At 39.6% G+C, this 20,954-nt stretch overlaps 1 protein-coding gene across 1 annotated transcript in view; it reads left to right on the top strand.

Moving 5' to 3' along the window:
- The window catches only part of P2RX2 (purinergic receptor P2X 2), a 58,894-nt gene that overhangs the window by 19,636 nt on the left and 18,304 nt on the right, over positions 1-20,954 (top strand). The window contains exons 3-6 of the mRNA XM_073653602.1: positions 4,394-4,465; positions 13,996-14,071; positions 15,270-15,366; positions 16,693-16,773. Of these exons, the coding sequence (XP_073509703.1) occupies positions 4,394-4,465; positions 13,996-14,071; positions 15,270-15,366; positions 16,693-16,773 (326 nt within the window). The remainder of the gene's footprint in view (positions 1-4,393; positions 4,466-13,995; positions 14,072-15,269; positions 15,367-16,692; positions 16,774-20,954) is intronic.

Raw genomic sequence — 20,954 nt, 5'->3', positions numbered from 1 at the left:
TAACATGATGGAGAGAAGCAGTGCACTCCAGCTATGTCATTCTAACATGATGGAGAGAAGCAGTGCACTCCAGCTATGTCATTCTAACATGATGGAGAGAAGCAGAGCTTTCTAGTAATCTCACCATAACATGATGGAGAGAAGCAGAGCACTCTAGTAATCTCACCATAACATGATGGAGAGAAGCAGTGTACTCTAGTAATCTCACCATAACATGATGGAGAGAAGCAGTGCACTCCAGCTATGTCATTCTAACATGATGGAGAGAAGCAGTGCACTCCAGCTATGTCATTCTAACATGATGGAAATAAGCAGTGCACTCCACCTATGTCATTCTAACATGATGGAGAGAAGCAGTGCACTCCAGCTATGTCATTCTAACATGATGGAGAGAAGCAGTGCACTCCAGGTATGTCATTCTAACATGATAGAGAGAAGCAGAGCACTCCAGCTATGTCATTCTAACATGATAGAGAGAAGCAGTGCACTCCAGCTATGTCATTCTAACATGATGGAGAGAAGCAGAGCACTCAAGCTATGTCATTCTAACATGATGGAGAGAAGCAGTGCACTCCAGCTATGTCATTCTAACATGATGGAGAGAAGCAGAGCACTCCAGCTATGTCATTCTAACATGATGGAGAGAAGCAGTGCACTCCAGCTATGTCATTCTAACATGATGGAGAGAAGCAGTGCACTCCAGCTATGTCATTCTAACATGATAGAGAGAAGCAGAGCACTCCAGCTATATCATTCTAACATGATGGAGAGAAGCAGTGCACTCCAGCTATGTCATTCTAACATGATAGAGAGAAGCAGTGCACTCCAGCTATGTCATTCTAACATGATGGAGAGAAGCAGTGCACTCCAGCTATGTCATTCTAACATGATGGAGAGAAGCAGTGCACTCCAGCTATGTCATTCTAACATGATGGAGAGAAGCAGTGCACTCCAGCTATGTCATTCTAACATGATGGAGAGAAGCAGTGCACTCCAGCTATGTCATTCTAACATGATGGAGAGAAGCAGAGCTTTCTAGTAATCTCACCATAACATGATGGAGAGAAGCAGAGCACTCTAGTAATCTCACCATAACATGATGGAGAGAAGCAGTGTACTCTAGTAATCTCACCATAACATGATGGAGAGAAGCAGTGCACTCCAGCTATGTCATTCTAACATGATGGAAATAAGCAGTGCACTCCAGCTATGTCATTCTAACATGATTGAGAGAAGCAGTGCACTCCAGCTATGTCATTCTAACATGATGGAGAGAAGCAGTGCACTCCAGCTATGTCATTCTAACATGATGGAGAGAAGCAGTGCACTCCAGGTATGTCATTCTAACATGATGGAGAGAAGCAGAGCACTCCAGCTATGTCATTCTAACATGATGGAGAGAAACAGTGCACTCCAGCTATGTCATTCTAACATGATGAAGAGAAGCAGAGCACTCCAGCTATGTCATTCTAACATGATGGAGAGAAGCAGTGCACTCCAGCTATGTCATTCTAACATGATGGAGAGAAGCAGTGCACTCCAGCTATGTCATTCTAGCATGATGGAGAGAAGCAGTGCACTTTAGTAATCTCACCATAACATGATGAAGAGAAGCAGTGCACTCCAGCTATGTCATTCTAACATGATGGAGAGAAGCAGTGCACTCCAGCTATGTCATTCTAACATGATGGAGAGAAGCAGTGCACTCCAGCTATGTCATTCTAACATGATGGAAATAAGCAGTGCACTCCAGCTATGTCATTCTAACATGATGGAGAGAAGCAGTGCACTCCAGCTATGTCATTCTAACATGATGGAGAGAAGCAGTGCACTCCAGCTATGTCATTCTAACATGATGGAGAGAAGCAGTGCACTCCAGATATGTCATTCTAACATGATGGAGAGAAGCAGAGCTTTCTAGTAATCTCACCATAACATGATGGAGAGAAGCAGAGCACTCTAGTAATCTCACCATAACATGATGGAGAGAAGCAGTGTACTCTAGTAATCTCACCATAACATGATGGAGAGAAGCAGTGCACTCCAGCTATGTCATTCTAACATGATGGAGAGAAGCAGTGCACTCCAGCTATGTCATTCTAACATGATGGAAATAAGCAGTGCACTCCAGCTATGTCATTCTAACATGATGGAGAGAAGCAGTGCACTCCAGCTATGTCATTCTAACATGATGGAGAGAAGCAGTGCACTCCAGCTATGTCATTCTAACATGATGGAGAGAAGCAGTGCACTCCAGCTATGTCATTCTAACATGATGGAGAGAAGCAGAGCACTCCAGCTATGTCATTCTAACATGATAGAGAGAAGCAGTGCACTCCAGCTATGTCATTCTAACATGATGGAGAGAAACAGTGCACTCCAGCTATGTCATTCTAACATGATGAAGAGAAGCAGAGCACTCCAGCTATGTCATTCTAACATGATGGAGAGAAGCAGTGCACTCCAGCTATGTCATTCTAACATGATGGAGAGAAGCAGTGCACTCCAGCTATGTCATTCTAGCATGATGGAGAGAAGCAGTGCACTTTAGTAATCTCACCATAACATGATGAAGAGAAGCAGTGCACTCCAGCTATGTCATTCTAACATGATGGAGAGAAGCAGTGCACTCCAGCTATGTCATTCTAACATGATGGAGAGAAGCAGTGCACTCCAGCTATGTCATTCTAACATGATGGAGAGAAGCAGTGCACTCCAGCTATGTCATTCTAACATTATGGAGAGAAGCAGTGCACTCCAGCTATGTCATTCTAACATGATGGAGAGAAGCAGAGCACTCCAGCTATGTCATTCTAACATGATAGAGAGAAGCAGTGCACTCCAGCTATGTCATTCTAACATGATGGAGAGAAGCAGTGCACTCCAGCTATGTCATTCTAACATGATGGAGAGAAGCAGTGCACTCCAGCTATGTCATTCTAACATGATGGAGAGAAGCAGTGCACTCCAGCTATGTCATTCTAACATGATGGAGAGAAGCAGTGCACTCCAGCTATGTCATTCTAACATGATGGAGAGAAGCAGTGCACTCCAGCTATATCATTCTAACATGATGGAGAGAAGCAGTGCACTCTAGTAATCTCACCATAACATGATGGAGAGAAGCAGTGCACTCCAGCTATGTCATTCTAACATGATGGAGAGAAGCAGAGCACTCCAGCTATGTCATTCTAACATGATGGAGAGAAGCAGTGCACTCCAGCTATGTCATTCTAACATGATGGAGAGAAGCAGAGCACTCCAGCTATGTCATTCTAACATGATGGAGAGAAGCAGTGCACTCCAGCTATGTCATTCTAACATGATGGAGAGAAGCAGTGCACTCCAGCTATGTCATTCTAACATGATGGAGAGAAGCAGTGCACTCCAGCTATGTCATTCTAACATGATGGAGAGAAGCAGTGCGCTCTAGTAATCTCACCATAACATGATGGAGAGAAGCAGTGCACTCTAGTAATCTCACCATAACATGATGGAGAGAAGCAGTGCACTCCAGTTAATGAAATTTCTGCCTTTAAGGCATTGTATGTTTAATTGAATTAGCAAGGAAGGAATTATGAAGGTGAAACACTTTGTTATGTTCTGGAGAATTTAGTGCATAATGATTGTCAATTGAGCTGGGCAGCGAGTAAATAGAGTGAAAACTGTGAATGTGGACGGAAGAAGGAAATTGGAAATACCATTAAAGATTAACCGCTATTTTAATTTTTATTTAATAAATTAATAGAACACATGAAAATAAGCAGCTTTGTAAAATATCTTATCAGAGAAATCTGCTTCTTTCTCCTCCTGGACTGGTCATTAATTTTCTGAATTCTCAATTCCCAGGTAAAAATCTGTATTCAATGAAGAGAGACTTTCCTATTACTAAGATAGGAGATGGCATCTGCTGCTGATGAGATTCTATGTAGACAGAAGTAGGGAGGCGCTCTACCTCTAACTCTTCCCTCCTCCCCCTTTACCTCCTTTCCTCTACATAGAATCTCATCAGTAGCAAATGCCATCTCCTATCTCAGTAATGGCAAAGTCTGTCACTGAATACACATTTTACCTCAGAATTGAGAATTTTGAGAAGGAATGATCAATCCTGGCAGAGAAAGAAGATTTCTTTGATAACATATATTACAAAGATATACTACAATTGGATATATGGATTTATGAAATAAAAATGTAAATGGTGGTTACACGTTAAGGCTGAATTCACACATAGTAATTCTAGCACAATTGTGTCAAAAAAAACCACACGCTGTGGCCGCAACATGTGAATAAAGCCTAAGTGTGACGCATTAAAAGACTGTCTGTTAACACAAGGAAATAAGTTCTTTAAAGAAAAAAATATAAAAACCTTATTAATCACATCCTTTTGTTTTAGGGTGGCAGCATTTTCACTATCATAACCCGGACTGAAAGTACTAAACTCCAGACTCTGGGAGCCTGCCCTGAGGTGAGTGCTTTGTTGACTATAGTATATATACAGTTATATGAAAAAGTTTGGGCACCCCTATTAATCTTAAGCTTATTGTTTTATAAATGTTGGTGTTTTTGCAACAGCTATTTCAGTTTGATATATGTAATAACTGTTGGACACAGTAATGTTTCTGCCTTGAAATGAGGTTTATTGTACTAACAGAAAATGTGCAATCTGCATTCAAACAAAATTTGACAGGTGCATAAGTATGGGCACCTCACCAGAAAAGTGACATTAATATTTAGTAGATCCTCCTTTTGCAAAAATAACAGCCTCTAGTCGCTTCCTGTAGCTTTTAATGAGTTCCTGGATCCTGGATGAAGGTATTTTTGACCATTTCTCTTTACAAAACAATTCCAGTTCAGTTAAGTTTGATGGTCGCCGAGCATGGACAGCCCTCTTCAAATGATCCCACAGATGTTCAATGATATTCAGGTCTGGGGACTGGGATGGCCATTCCAGAACATTGTAATTGTTCCTCTGCATGAATGCCTGAGTAGATTTGGAGCGGTGTTTTGGATCATTGTCTTGCTGAAAGATCCATCCCCTGCGTAACTTCAACTTTATCACTGATTCTTGAACATTATTGTCAAGAATCTGCTGATACTGAGTGGAATCCATGCGTCCCTCAACTTTAACAAGATTCCCGGTGTCGGCATTGGCCACACAGCCCCAAAGCATGATGGAACCTCCACCAAATTTTACTGTGGGTAGCAAGTGTTTTTGTTGGAATGCTGTGTTTTTTTGCCGCCATGCATAATGCCTTTTTGTGTGACCAAACAACTCAATCTTGGTTTCATCAGTCCACAGGACCTTCTTCCAAAAAGAAATTGGCTTCTCCAAATGTGCTTTTGCATACCTCAGCCGACTCTGTTTGTGGCGTGCTTGCAGAAACTGCTTCTTTCGCATCACTCTCCCATACAGCTTCTCCTTGTGCAAAGTGCGTTGTATAGTTGACCGATGCACAGTGACACCATCTGCAGCAAGTTGATGCTGCAGCTCTCTGGAGGTGGTCTGAGGATTGTCCTTGACTGATCTCACCATTCTTCCTCTCTGCCTTTCTGATGTTTTTCTTGGCCTGCCACTTCTGGCCTTAACAAGAACTGTCCCTGTGTTCTTCCATTTCCTTACTATGTTCCTCACAGTGGAAACTGACAGGTTAAATCTCTGAGACAGCTTTTTGTATCCTTCCCCTGAACAACTATGTTGAATAATCTTTGTTTTCAGATCATTTGACAGTTGTTTTGAGGAGCCCATGATGCCACTCTTCAGAGGAGATTCAAACAGGAGAACAACTTGCAAGTGGCCACTTTAAGTAGCTTTTCTCATGATTGCATACACCTGGCTATGAAGTTCAAAGCTCAATGAGGTTACAAAACCAAAAAAAGTGCTTTAGTAAGTCAGTAAAAAGTAGGTAGGAGTATTTAAAACAAGAAAATGATAAGGGTGCCCATACTTATGCACCTGTCAAATTTTGTTTGAATGCAGATTGCACATTTTCTGTTAGTACAATAAACCTCATTTCAAGGCAGAAACATTACTGTGTCCAACAGTTATTACATATATCAAACTGAAATAGCTGTTGCAAAAACACCAATTTTTATAAAACATTAAGCTTAAGATTAATAGGGGTGCCCAAACTTTTTCATATAACTGTATGTGTGTATATATATATTTATATATATATATATATATATATATATATATATATTTTGTAACTTACAATTGTTGCTTAATGCCGGGGGCCATAGGCGGAAGAAACGAGATCATGCAAGGCGATCCAATTATAAAGGAAGAAAAGCATGACATTCAATAAAGAAGCCCATTTATATATACATATATATATATTTATATATATATTTATATATACATCGGGTGAAATAAGTATTGAACACGTCACCAATTTTCTTAGTAAATACTGTATATTTCTAAAGGTGCTATTGACATGAAATTCTCATATGTCAGTAACAACCCATCTAATCCACACAGGCAAAGAAATCAAACCATAGATATCCATAAATTAAATTGTACAATAATGAGAAATGACACAGGGAAAAAGTATTGAACACGCTTATTGAGATTTATTTAATATTTTGTGGAAGAGCCTTTGTTGGTGATGACAGCTTCAAGACGCCGCCTATAGGGAGAAACTAGTCGCATTGCTCAAGTGTGATTGTGGCCCATTCTTCCACACAAACACTCTTCAAATCCTGAAGGTTCTGTGGGCTCCTTCTATGAAATTTGAGCTTTAGTTCCTTCTATAAATTTTCTATGGGATTTAGGTCAGGTGGTTGGCTAGACCATTCTAGCAGCTTTATATTCTTTCTCTGAATCCAATTGAGAGTTTCCTTAGCTGTACAGTCATGGCCAAAAGTATTGAGAATGAGACAAATAGTAATTTTTCCAAAGTTTACTGCTTCATTTTTTGTAATGGCAATTTGCATATACTCCTGAATGTCAAAGATTGATCAGCTTAACAGCAATTACTGTACTTGCAAAGTCAATATTTGCCCAGAAAATGAACTTTAACCCCCAAAACACATTTCAACATCATTGCAGTCCTGCCTTAAAAGGAGCAGCTAACATCGTTTTAGTGATTGATCCATTAACACAGGTGTGGGTGTTGATGAGGACAGAGCTGGCGATCAATCAGTCATGATTAAGTAAGAATGACATCACTGGACACTTTAAAAGGAGGCTGGTTCTTGGTATCATTGTTTCTCTTCAGTTAACCATGGTTATCTCTAAAGAAACACGTGCAGCCATCATTGCACTGCACAAAAATGGCCTAACAGGGAAGAGTATCGCAGCTACAAAGATTGCACCTCAGTCAACAATCTATCGCATCATCAAGAACTTCAAGGAGAGCGCTTCCATTGTTGTCAAAAAGGCTCCAGGGCGCCCAAGAAAGACCAGCAAGCGCCAGGACCGTATCTTAAAACTGTTTCAGCTGCGGGATCGGACTACCAGCAGTGCCGAGCTTGCCCAGGCTGGTGTGAGTGCTTCTGCACGCACTGTGAGGCGGAGACTCTTTGAGCAAGGGCTGGTTTCAAGGAGGGCAGCAAAGAAGCCACTTCTCTCCAGAAAAAACATCAGGGACCGACTGATATTCTGCAAAAGGTACAGGGAGTGGACTGCTGAGGACTGGGGCAAAGTCATTTTCTCTGATGAATCCCCTTTTCGATTGTTTGGGACATCTGGAAAACAGCTTATTCGGAGAAGAAGAGGTGAGCGCTACCACCAGTCTTGTCTCATGCCAACTGTAAAGCATCCTGAAACCATTCATGTGTGGGGTTGCTTCTCAGCCAAGGGAATCGGCTCACTCACAGTCTTGCCTAAAAACACAGCCATGAATAAAGAATGGTACCAGAATGTCCTCCAAGAGCAACTTCTCCCAACCGTCCAAGAGCAGTTTGGCGCCCAACAATGCCTTTTCCAGCATGATGGAGCACCTTGCCATAAAGCAAAGGTGATAACTAAATGGCTCATGGAACAAAACATAGAGATTTTGGGTCCATGGCCTGGAAACTCCCCAGATCTTAATCCCATTGAGAACTTGTGGTCAATCATCAAGAGACGGGTGGACAAACAAAAACCAACAAATTCTGGCAAAATGCAAGCATTGATTATGCAAGAATGGACTGCTATCAGTCAGGATTTGGTCCAAAAGTTGATTGAGAGCATGCCAGGGAGAATTACAGAGGTCTTGAAGAAGAAGGGGCAACACTGCAAATATTGACTTGCTGCATTAACTCATTCTAACTGTCAATATAACCTATTGGTACTCATAATATGATTGCAATTATATTTCTGTATGTGATATAAACATCAGACAAACACTAATAAAAACCAGAGGCCAGCAGATCATGTGAAAATATAATTTTGGTGTCATTCTCAAAACTTTTGGCCATGACTGTATGTTTGGGATCATTGTCTTGCTGAAATGTCCACCCTTGTTTCATCTTCATAATCCTGGTAGATGGCAGCAGATTTTTGTCAAGAATGTCTCTGTACATTTGTTCATTCATCCTTCTTTCAACTATATGAAATTTGCCAGTGTCGTATGCTGTAAAACAGCCCCACACCATCATGTTCCCACCTCCAAACTTCACTGCTGGTATCGCGTTTTTGGAGTGATATGCAGTGCCTTTTGGCCTCCATACATGGTGTGTATTATGGCATCCAAAGAGTTCAATTTGGTCTCATCTGACCAGACTATATTCTCCCTGTATTTTACAGGCTTGTCTAAATGTTGTTGAGTAAACTTTAAACGCTCTTGAACATGCTTTTTGTTCAGCAATGTAGTCTTGCATGGTGAGCGTGCATACAGGTCATGGAGGTTGAGTGCGTTACTTATAGTTTTCTTTGAATCAATTGTACCTACTGATTGCAGGTCTTTCTGTAACTCTCCACAGTGGTCCTTAGCTCTAGGACAACTCTTCTGATAATTCTTTTCACTCCTCTGTCTGAAATTTTGCAGGGAGCACCTGGTTATGGCTGGTTTATTGTGAAATGATGTTCTTTCTGTGACATGCAGAAGTAGTGCTGTTGCTTGAAAAGCATCCAGCAACTATTAGAAGTAACACAAGCACAGGAGACAGGAATTGTTGTGCTTTAGAAGCATCCAGAAACTAGAGGGGTTAACACAGTCACAGGAGACAGGGAGTGTTTTAGCAGAGCCCCAGGGGGATTGTGGGGAACTTGTTATTGTAGTCTGGCTGTAGCCGAAGAGAAAGGTAGTGTGTTATCTGTAGCTGACAGAAGGCAATTGAATAGGATTCAGATTAGGCGAGAAACTAAACATAGGTCAGATAAACTCCCTGAACTAAAAGTGCAAAGTATTATTGGGCAGGAAGATAAGGACTGGAAGGAATTGTGTCACAGGGATTATCTCCCTCATCAAACCCTCCCCCCTCCATCTCCATGCAGAATGAAGAATGCTGTGTACTATTGTGTCCTTGTGAAGGAAAAGCCTGTGGTTGTGTATGCATAGAGGTGTGCTGCTAAGAGATCTAATCTATGCTGAATTATGCTACTGAAGAGACTCTAATACTGTGCCTTGTGAAGAAACTACTGTATTGTTACTGGAGCCAGTTGAGCAAGAAACTCAGACTGTACTGTAATGAAGATTGTTGTTGTAATATCCGTGAATTACACTGACTGTGCTTCAGATTAAATTCCACTGTTAAACTGTTGAAAAAGACTTGTCAGATGTATCTGGTCAGCAACTGAATCTATCGTGTGCCTGAGAGAAGCTGTTGCCTATGGTCGCCCTGAGTAACGGTTCCCCCAGGATTCAAAAGAATTCATGAAACCCGTCTCGCCCTATCTGAACCTAGCGGCGTGCATGTAACATTTCCACTTCCAGATTATGGCCCTAACAATGTTCACTGGAACCGTCAGTAGTTTAGAAATCTTTCTGTAACCAATTCCATCGGTATGTTTTGCAACAATAAGGTTACAAAGGTCTTGAGACAGCTCACTGGTTTTACCCATCATGAGATGTTTCTTGTGTGGCACCTTGGTAATGAGACACCTTTTTACAGACCATCAGTTGAACCAGCTGATATTATTTTTCACTAAGTAGCAGGATTGCTTTCTAATTACTGATAGATTTCAGATGATGTCATTACTTTCCAAGTTTTTTGCACCTCTCTTTCTTCATGTGTTCAATACTTTTTCCCTGTGTCATTTTTCATTATTACACATAATTTAATTTATGGACATCTATAGTTTGATTTATTTGCTTGTTTCTTCATGTGTTCAATACTTTTTACCTGTGTCATTTCTCATTAATACACATAACTTAATTTATGGACATCTATAGTTTGATGTCTTTGCCAGTGTGGGTTGAATGGTTTGTTACTGACATGTGGTGAGAATTTCATGTCAATAGCACCTTCGGAAATCTATTTACTTACAAAATTGGTGACGTGTTTAATACTTATTTCACCTGCTGTATATATATAACTGTACAAAAGTTTTAGGCAATCATGTAAAAGAAAACAAGAACGCAATGATTTATAAATCTCTTATAGCCATATTTTATTCACAGCAGAACATAGAACACAGCTCAGAAGATGAACGTTAGACATTTTCCATTTCATTGTAAAAAATAAACTCATTTAGAAATTCATGGCAACATCAAGATCCCAACATCTAAGAAAAAGTTGGGACAAGACCATGTCTGCCATTGTGTAGCATTCCCTCTTCTTTTTACAACAGTCTGTAAATGTTTGGGAAGTGAGGAGACAATGGCTGGAGTTTTGGGAGAGGAGTGTTGTCCCATTCTTGTCTGATGTAGGATTCTAGATGCTCAGCAGTCCTGGGTCTTTGCTGGATTTTTCATTTCATAATGCGCAAAATGTTTTCTATTGGTGAAAGGTCCGGACTGCAGGCGGCCAGTTCATCACCCAAATTCTACTTCTGTGAAGCCATGCTATTGTGATGGATACAGTATGTGGTTTAGCTGATATATGTAAGGTCTTCCCTGAAATAGACATTGCCTGGATTGGAGCATACGTTGTCCTAAAATCTCTAGAACATGCTCAGCATTTATAGTGCCTTTCCAGATGTGTAAGCTGCCCATACCATAGGCACTAATGCACCCCATACCATCAGTGATGGAGGCTTTTGATCTATGTGCTGATAACAAGCTGAATGGTCCCTCTCCTCTTGAGTTCACAACTGTGGCATCTGTGGTTTCCATAAAGAATTTAACATTTTTATTCATTTAACCACAGAACAGTTTTCAATTTGCTCTCAGTCCTTTTAAATGAGCATTTGCCAAGAGAAGACTTCAGCATTTATGGATTGAGTTGACATTTTTGAAAGATAGAGCTTTCATTACATTTGTGGATTGCAGGGGGAACTGTGTTCACAGAATGTTTTCCGTATGTATTCCTGAGCCCATGCAGTGATTTGCATGACTAAATAAGCCTGTTTTTAATGCAGTGCCAATTGAGAACCCGTAGATCACCATCATCCAATATTGACCTTCGGTCTTGTCCCTTGTGCGTAATGATTTCTCCAGAATCAATGAAGCTTTTGATCCTTATGTATTGTAGATGATGGGATATTCAAAGTCTTTGCAATTTTATGTTGATGAACATTTTTTCTGAAATTGTTACACAATTTTTAGACCCAGATCGCAGATTGGTGAAACTCTGACCATCTCTCTCTGCTTGTTTCATATACAGTCATATGACTTAGTTGAGAATGGACCTTCCAGATGTTTTTCATTAGTACCACTTACTTTTCCAGCTTTTTTAACAATGTCCCAACTTTTTGGAGATGTGTTGCTGCCATTACGTTCTAAATGAGTTCATTTTTCCAAATGAAATGGAAAAATGTTTAAATTTCACCTTCTGCTTTGTGTTCTATGTTCTGTTGTGAGAAAATATGGCTATAAGAGATTTCCAAATCATTGCATTTGTGTTCTTTACATTTCACAGCGTCCCAACTGTAGTCATTTTTTTTGTTGTTATTTTAAGAATGAAGAGTAATTTTTAATATTTTTCACATTACGGAACAAGTAAATGTATGTCTGAACCATAAATGAATTTGTTATGCCATTCCAATGCTGTAAAATAGTACATATAAGTGTCAATGGGATCTTCATGAAACTATGACAACTTCACAATCTGTTAAATCTATACAGATTTCAAGCTTCCAAATAAGGACAACTTTTTGGGGCTGATTTTGACTATGCGAATAGAGTCATTTTGCTTGATTACCCAATTGAAAGATTTGGCAATCCGTAGAACATCATGGGCAAATTTGCAGATCTTTTCTTAAAAGTCAGAAAAAGTTAATTCCCAATCAACTGAATTAATTATTTCAATGTACGCTGGTTAATAGTGCAACAATTCATTAACTGGTAATACTCAAATTGTATATACCTGCTTGTATGATTTTTATGCAGTACTGTGCAAAAGTTTTAGACAGGTGTGGAAAAATGCTGCAAAGTAAGAATGCTTTTAAAAATAGAAGTGTTAATAATTTATTTTTATCAATTAACAAAATGCAAAGTTAATGAACAAAAGAAAATTCTAGATCAAATCATTATTTGCTGTGACCACACTTTGCCTTCAAAACAGCATCAAATCATAAATTCTTCTATGCATACCTGCACACAGTTTTTGAACAAACTTGGTAGGGAGGTTGTTCCAAACATCTTGGAGAACTAACCACAAATCTTCTATGGATGTAGGTTTGTGCAAATCCTTCTGTCTCTTCATGTAATTCCAGGCAGACTCAATGATGTTGAGATCAGGTCCCTGTGGGGACCATGTCATCACTTCTGGTATTACTTTTTTTTTTTTTAACTAAATATAGTTCTTAATGACATTGGCTTCATGTTTAGGGTCGTTGTTTTGCTGCAGAATAAATTTGGAGTCAATCAGATGCCTTTCTTATGTTATTCATGTTATTCCATGATGGATAAGTAACTGCCATCATTTCTCAACATTGAGGACACCATTATTCCTGCCTAACTCGTCAAATCCATTTGCTGAAATGCATCCCCAAGCCTACAAGGAACATCCACCATGTTTCACTGTTACCTGCAGACACTCATTATTATACCACTCTCTAGCCCTTCTTGAACATACTGTCTTCTGTTGTAGCCAAATATTTCCAATTTTGACTAAACAGTCCAGAGCACCTGCCATTTCTCTGCACCCCATTTCCTATGTTTTTGTGCATAGTTGAGTCACTTGTCCTTTTCCATTTTGATGGTATGGTTTTTGACTGCAGTTCTTCGATAAAGACCACTTCTGGCCATGCATCTGTGAACACTAGATGGGTATAGCTGGGTCCCACTGAGCTGATGACGCTGCTGGACATCTGATTTCAAAGGAAAGTAAGCATGATGTGTCTTTCATCTGCTGCAATAAATTTCCTTGGCTGACCCATGCATCTATAGTCCTCAATGTTGACTATTTCATGGTGTCCTCATTGCTAAGAAATACAGGCAGATACTTGTCTATCATGCAACATCATCAGGGAGGTGTCTAATTGGTCCAAATTTATTCTGCAGCAGGAAAACAACCCTAAATATACAGAAAATGTCATTAAGAATTATCTTTACCGTAAAAAAGAACAAGGGGTCCTGAAAGTGATAAAAATTCCCCACCTCCTGATCTGAACATCATCAAATTTGTGTGAGATTACTGGAAAAGAATGAAGGATTTGCTCAAGCATACATTGTCAGAAGATCTGTGGTTAGTTCTCCAAGATGTTTCCAGCTACTCCCTGCCGAGTTCCTTCAAAACCTGTGTGCAAGTGTAACTAGAATAATTAATACTGTTTTGAAGGCAAATGATGGTCGCACCAAATATTGATTTAATATACACCTAGATTTCTCTTTTGTTCATTCACTTTGCATTTTGTTATTCAATAAAAATTAACCCTTCTATATTTGAAAGCATTCTTATTTTGCAGCATTTTTTCCACACCTGCCTAAAATTTTTGCACAGTACTGTATATATTTATCTTTTTTCCAGAGTAAGAGTGTAATTGATGCTCGCTGCGTCTCAGCTGCAGACTGTAAATATGGAGAGATGCATGTGCTTGGTCATGGTAAGTTTCCTGATACTACTAGTCTTCATTACATCTTTACTGTCACTCAAGGAAAATAAAGACATATTCTCGTTGCCATCTGTGATCGTACAACATCAAAGTATTGGAACTCCAAACTCACCACAGACAGTGCATGAACAGAAATCAGGGTCCTAATTATATTCCATTTTGACTACTGTAACTCTGTATTTTTGGAGTTTAACAAAACCGGCTGTCAAACTTAAAGGGGTTGCCCAGGCCTATTTTATTTTTTTTCTATTGGCCTAAAAACTAACAGGCATGTAGTTGCTAACAGAGGTAGCTACCTGCCTGTTCTACCTGGCGCCAGCTCAGAGCGGTCACCGTCCCCTCCTGCCAGCGATTCAGCTGCTCCATGTCAACAGAGCTGCTCTTCTTCTTCAGAGAAGAGAAGCCACTGCATTGTTGACCTTATGTCAGCGGAAGCCACTGAATTGCCGTAAGGAGCAGTCTGTGACCACTCTGTGCCGGCAGAGATCGGCGCTGGGCACAACAGGCAGGTAGTTAGCAACTAACTGCCTCTTAGTTCCTAGGCCTGTAATAAAAAAAAATAGTCCTGGATAACCCCTTTAATCCATTATGCATGGCTTTAATAATGTTGCTCATTACACTGCTTATGCTTACCTGTTTCTTGCAGAAATAAATCCTACTAATCTACAAATCTCCATGTTGCTGCCCCATCATATATCTCCATTCACCATTCCATCCTCCTGCTTTACTCACTGCCCTGGACCATTAGACCTGTTCCTAACATTCCCAGTTTTCAGCGTTCCTTATAAACTCACTTTAAGGAGCCATATATGGTACACCGAGAATCTATAGCAATTACACAACCTACATGGTCAGAAATATTTCCCTTCATCCTGTCTCTAGCTACATACCTTTGCCCCATCTCTCTGCATTGTATATCTCTGATGCCCCAAATACTGGTTGGGAAATGGGTTCATGCAGCTTTAATTGTTTTCCCATGCTACCACACAGGGGGATGATCTCCCGGGTCTCCAGTTGGAGTGTAAGCTCTGAAGGGCAAGGACGGCTCTCTTTCTGTCTTATTGTTTATTGATTTGTTTTGATTTCTTATCAATTTACGTGTCTGTCATTTTTCTAATTTCCAAGTGCTAGAGAATCCGTCTGCACTGTTTAAATAGGATTAATAACAACACTTTCTCTTCTTTCTCAGGATTGCAGACTGGGCGATGTGTCAATGCTACTCGCGGATCACTTAAAACCTGTGAGATCCTTGCATGGTGTCCATTAGAAGATGAAACTGTGACTAGGTTGGTAACATTTATTAAATTATACATATTTTTGTAACAATTTTTGAACTGTTCCTGATATCCACCGTACATATGTTATAGAAGTCAAATGGAGCAGGACTAAGAGCTAAATCCACTATATATACAGTGGGTGCCAGCTGTGTTATAGAGCTGTAAGCCCACTGCAATTGCTGGGATCACAGGTTTAAGTGTCCTAGTGGGGCAAAAAAAAGTTTAATACAATTTTTAAAACTATTCAAATAAAAAGTAAAAAAAAGCACAAAAAATTGTCTTCCACTAATTTGCCCTAAGAAAAATGCCAGCTACAGGAAACCTCAAATACAGCCAAAGTGCCTTCATAAATAGTACAAACTATTCCTCCCATATACCAAACCTCCTGCACTCCACTGTAGTCCTTCAGCAGGAGCAGGAGGAAGCATTATTAGCTGAGCACTCCACGGTAGTCCTTCAGCAGGAGCAGGAGGAAGCATTATTAGCTGAGCACTCCACTGTAGTCCTTCAGCAGGAGCAGGAGGAAGCATTATTAGCTGAGCAGAGATTGGCCACAGGTTGATTGTTATATGTCTACTATATATCAAGTACAGGTCAATCAACATTCCTAAGAACATTTAATCAACCCAACATGGTTTTGGGGCAAGAAAAAAAACTTGCTGGGCTGCAAAAAGAGCAACCTAATTTGACCGCGATCCCACCAAACTGACAACATGGGTTGAGCTGTTAATACCCTCATACAGCCATGACTGCAAACATTTTTGGTCATCAGTAGTGGCAGCTTATTTTCCTATGCCAGCACCAAAGTGTGTCATGGCAGCACTGCTCAGTTATGTTGTATTCCCCATTCAGCTTTAGCTGGCAGCTACTAAAGGATAGCTGAGGATCACCAGAATATCACTATTCAAGAATGGAGATTTTGAGGGCTTCTTTTCTGTCTGTCTGTATATGTTTCAAGTGTTGAAAGGGTAGATTATAGAGCCTGTATTAGAGCTACAATCTACATTTTAAAGCTTACAGGTTTACTTGCTTGGTCAGAAAAACCGTACCATTTTTCTTAATCTTTGCTCTATACCTTATACATCTCCTAAATTGTAATTCAGTGGACAAGTCTTGAGATAAATTGTTCGGTGCCAGAAAATGCAATACTTAATTTCCCTGAGGCGAGCTCAGAAATATTACTAGTATCCTGGAAGCATACAATATTCTCAGAGGGTCTTTAATAGTCATTTCTCGGCTGACTTTTAGATCTTCTTCCCACTACCCACCACCATAATATAATCTACTCTGTCTTTTTTTCCTGTTCATTTCTTTCTATTGTCTCTTTATTTCTAGTGAGTCATTGTATGAGTTTGTCCCAAGCTTCACCATCCTCATCAAGAACAACATCCATTTCCCTCAGTTTGGATTCTCCAAGTAAGATTATTTAATCGATAGTTGTCTAGCTCACCTCCTTGCTGTACAAAGGTATGGACAAATGAAGTCCAGACACTTAGATTGCTCAGTGGGGTGATTCCACTGCTCTTAAATTTATGCTTAAAATAATTTGTTGCTGAGCCTCAGACCGTGCAGCAAGTGCTTTCTTAGTGTTAAATCACCAGAGATAGAGTATAGCTAATATCAGCAAAATATAAAGAACTTCGTACTAGAACATATTACCACAAAAGAAAGCTGATACAGTTGAAACCAGAAGTTTACATACACTATATAAAAAGACACATATGCATGTTTTTCTCAATATCTGACATGAAATCAGAATAAACCTTTCCCGTTTTAGGTCAATTAGGATTATCATAATTTTTAATATTTGCCAAATGCCAGAATAATCAGAGAGAGAATGTTTTAAGGCATTTTTATTACTTACTGCAAAGTCAAAAGTTTACATACACTAAGATTACTATGCCTTTAAACAATTCTGGACTGCCCATATGATGAGGTCATGTGTTTGGAAGCTTCTGTATGTCTTATATCTCATTAAAGCCATCATGGATAATTAATGCATTTATATATATGCCAGAAGTCCTGGCCCATTGATTGTTCTCCTCAGCTTTCTCTTCTCCATTTTAAGTTAAACAAAGTGGACCTAAGTTATTTTTGAGATCTTCTAGTATATACCATGCTGGAGATGTAAAAGATTCTACCATTTTCCTTTTGTCCTCTATTGAACAGCAATTTACAATAAACTGTTTCCATTTTAGAAGGTATTTGCCTGCTTGCTTCTCTTTATTACATAGGGCGTCTTGTTGTTCTACCTCCATATAATGCTTCATTTTTGCTATTAGTTCCGTAATGGGGGGTATTAGGATCTAGCCAATGTTTTAGGAGCTGTTTTTTTGCTAATATAAGCCAGGTGTGTAGCAACTTGGGGGGGACTCCCTATTAATTTGTTAGGGTTGTTTATGTTACTCCAAAAATGTAGCAGGGCTAGACTAGGAGAAAGGACATATCCTGGTCCCCATGTGGTGTTAATCATGTCAGCTACTTGGTCCCAATAGGAAATTGATGCAGGACAGGACCAAAGGTCGTGTAGGAGGTCAGAGTGTGGATGTTGGCCTTTGGGACACGCAATTAGTCTATGAGAAAGTGGGTCTTTTTTTGGTAGATTAAAGGCGTATATCGCACCATGCATGATTTTTAACTGAGTTTCTCTCCACGATTCATTTATAATATGTTTCCTGAATAACCTCCAACCCGTTCTAATCTTCTTGGGGATTTCTGATGTATTTTAATGCACACCTGAAACACACTGCTTCTTTATGTAGCATCATGGGAATGTCTAAAGAAATCAGCCAAGAGATCAGGAAGAGAATTATGGACTCATCCTTGGGTACAATTGTAAGATACCTGAAGGTGCCTCATTCATCTGTACAAACAATTATACACAAGTACAAACAAGATGGGAATGTCCAGCCATCATACTGCTCAGGAAGGAGATGGGTTCTGTGTCCCAGAGATGAACGTGCTTTGGTCCGATGTGCATATCAATCCAAGGACAAAAACAAAAGACCATGTGAAGATGATAACGGAAGCTGGTAAGATTGTGTTAATAACCACAGTGAAATGAGTACTCTATCAACATGGGCTGAAAGGCCACTCTGCCAGGAAAAAGCTATTACTCCAAAAGAAACATAAAAAAGCCAAATTAATGTTTGCAAATGCTCACAGGAACAAAGACCTTAATTTTTGGAGACATGTCCTGTTGTCTGATGAAATTAAAGTTGAACTTTTTGGCCATAATGACCATCCTTACGTTTGGAGTAAAAAGGGAGAACTTGGAAGCCTAAGAACATCATCCCAACTGTGAAACATCGGGATGGCAGCATCATGTTGTGGGTTTGTTTTGCTAAAGAAGGGATGGGTGCACTTCACAAAATAGATGGCATCACGAGAAAAGAAGATTCTGTGACATAATCTCAAGACATCAGCCAGGATGTTAAAGTTTGGGCAGAAATGGGTGTTCCAAATGGACAATGACCCGATGCATACTGCCAAAATGGTAACAAAGTGGCTTAAGGATAACAAAGTCACTGTTTTGGAGTGGACATCACAAAGCCCTGATCTCAAACCTATTGAAAATTTATAGACAAAGCTGAAAAGGCTGGTTCGAGCAAGGCGACCTACAAACCTGGATCAGTTACACCAGTTTTGTCAGTAGGAATGGGCCCAAATTCCGACCAACTATTGTGAGAAGCTTGTGGAAGGATATCCCAAATGTTTGACCCAAGTCATTCAGTTTAAGGGCAATGGTACCAAATACTAAAGAAATGTATGTAAACTTTTGACTTTGCAGTAAGTAATAAAAATGCCTTAAAACATTCTCCCTCTCCCATTACATTCTCTCTCTCTCATTATTCTGGCATTTGGCAAATATTAAAAATTATGATAATCCTAATTGACGTAAAACGGGGAAGGTTTATTCTGATTTCATGTCCGATATTGAGAAAAACAGGCATATGTGTCTTTTTATATAGTGTATGTAAACTTCTGGTTTCAACTGTATATTAAAAAATTAGGTGGTATTGATGAATACACTTTTGAGTATTTGCTGGAATCCTCATTTTAGACAAAAATCCCACATGAAGGACTTTTCACTGGATTTTTATTATTTGAACTGGGTATCTCCTCAAATTGGTGAGGTTCCACTGATTCTGGAACATTATTTATTTTTGTTCTGTGCCCCTCCGATCCAAAGTTATGACCCCCGGATATAATGGTGCAAATTTTCCCTTCAACCAACTGGGCACATACCATAGAGCTTCTCTGTCAGTGTTTGCTTTTTGTACCCTGATGTTGGCCAATCAAAACATGGCTATGGTATACACCCAGTGGATTGAAGGGAAAACTTGCGCGATAATTACCACAGGTTATAACTTTGGAATGGAGGGGTACAGAAAAAAAATAAAAACAAATCTAGAATCAGTAGAACAGGGACAATTGGATGAGTTACTAATTTTAAAAATATAAAGAAAAAGGTCCTCTTTAATTGATGATTAAATTGTAGGGTTTCTCTGACTTCTGGAAGACTACTTACTGGTTGTAAAGATAAGCAGATTGCTTCTCGCGACCCAGTTCCATGGTCCAGGTCAGTAGTTTCTGGTCGTGGATAGGAGCTGCGTGAATTTCCTTACCTTCCTGGATTCCAGGCTCGGCTTATGATTAGCTGCTGATGAGATGTCACCTGCAAACAGTTCCTGTTCATGACCAGAGATTACTGACCAGGACAATGGACACGTGGTCATGAGACGTGATCCTTTCATCTCTAGTTGTTCAGATAATTATTCATTAGGAAGTCTAAAGGCCTCTGTACTGAATAATACCAATTGGTCATTAAAGAGTGTTTCAGAGTATACAAATTGTCTGCAGTCAATGATTGGCCTTTCCAGCCATTTCTGGTGTGTCTAGGACAGCTCAGACCATCAGGGACCAGGTAAGCACCAGAATGTGCTTACAGGGGTTCTCTGAGGGTAAGTATTGATTCATTATTTTTAAACAGACAGAGTTCTTTAAGCAATCGTTTTTATTTCTCGAAACCCCGTTTTAACAAAGATCCTCATGTATGCAATTTGTGTTAGTAGAAAAATGGTCCTGTTGATGGACCTACCTAATTAAAGAGTCAAAGCTTGAAAGGCAAAATTGTGATTTTTACCCAAAATGCATAGGATTAGTAGGTGGAACAGAAAGACCATATGAAAATTATTTACAGCCCAACTGTGAGATTCTTAAGGCAACATATTATCAGGGAGAGCTTGTGTTTATCCTATGAACCATCTATGTCGATATCAATATCTTACCTGGTAATGGCGTAACTACAGTGAGTGCAGGGGTTTCAGTCGAACTTGGGCCCTGGAGCTTAGGGGGCACAAAAGGTCCATTACAATCAAAGACCATTACAATCAAAGACCTTTGATACTTTAGGGCCCTGTTAGAGATTTTGCATAGGGACCCACAAACTTAAAGTTACACCACTTCTAACTGGTTTATATAGGGTTAGTTATGTGTAATAATAATAAACTAAGTATGTACAGTACAGACCAAAAGTTTGGACACACCTTCTCATTTAAAGATTTTTCTGTATTTTCATAACTATGAAAATTGTA

This window comes from Phyllobates terribilis, unplaced genomic scaffold (assembly GCF_046119375.1).
Source record: "Phyllobates terribilis strain yellow unplaced genomic scaffold, ASM4611937v1 Scaffold_1__5_contigs__length_1240528914, whole genome shotgun sequence".
Lineage (NCBI taxonomy): Eukaryota > Metazoa > Chordata > Amphibia > Anura > Dendrobatidae > Phyllobates > Phyllobates terribilis.
Note: the sequence above shows the minus strand (reverse complement) of the source record. Positions and strands in the feature narration are given on the sequence as shown.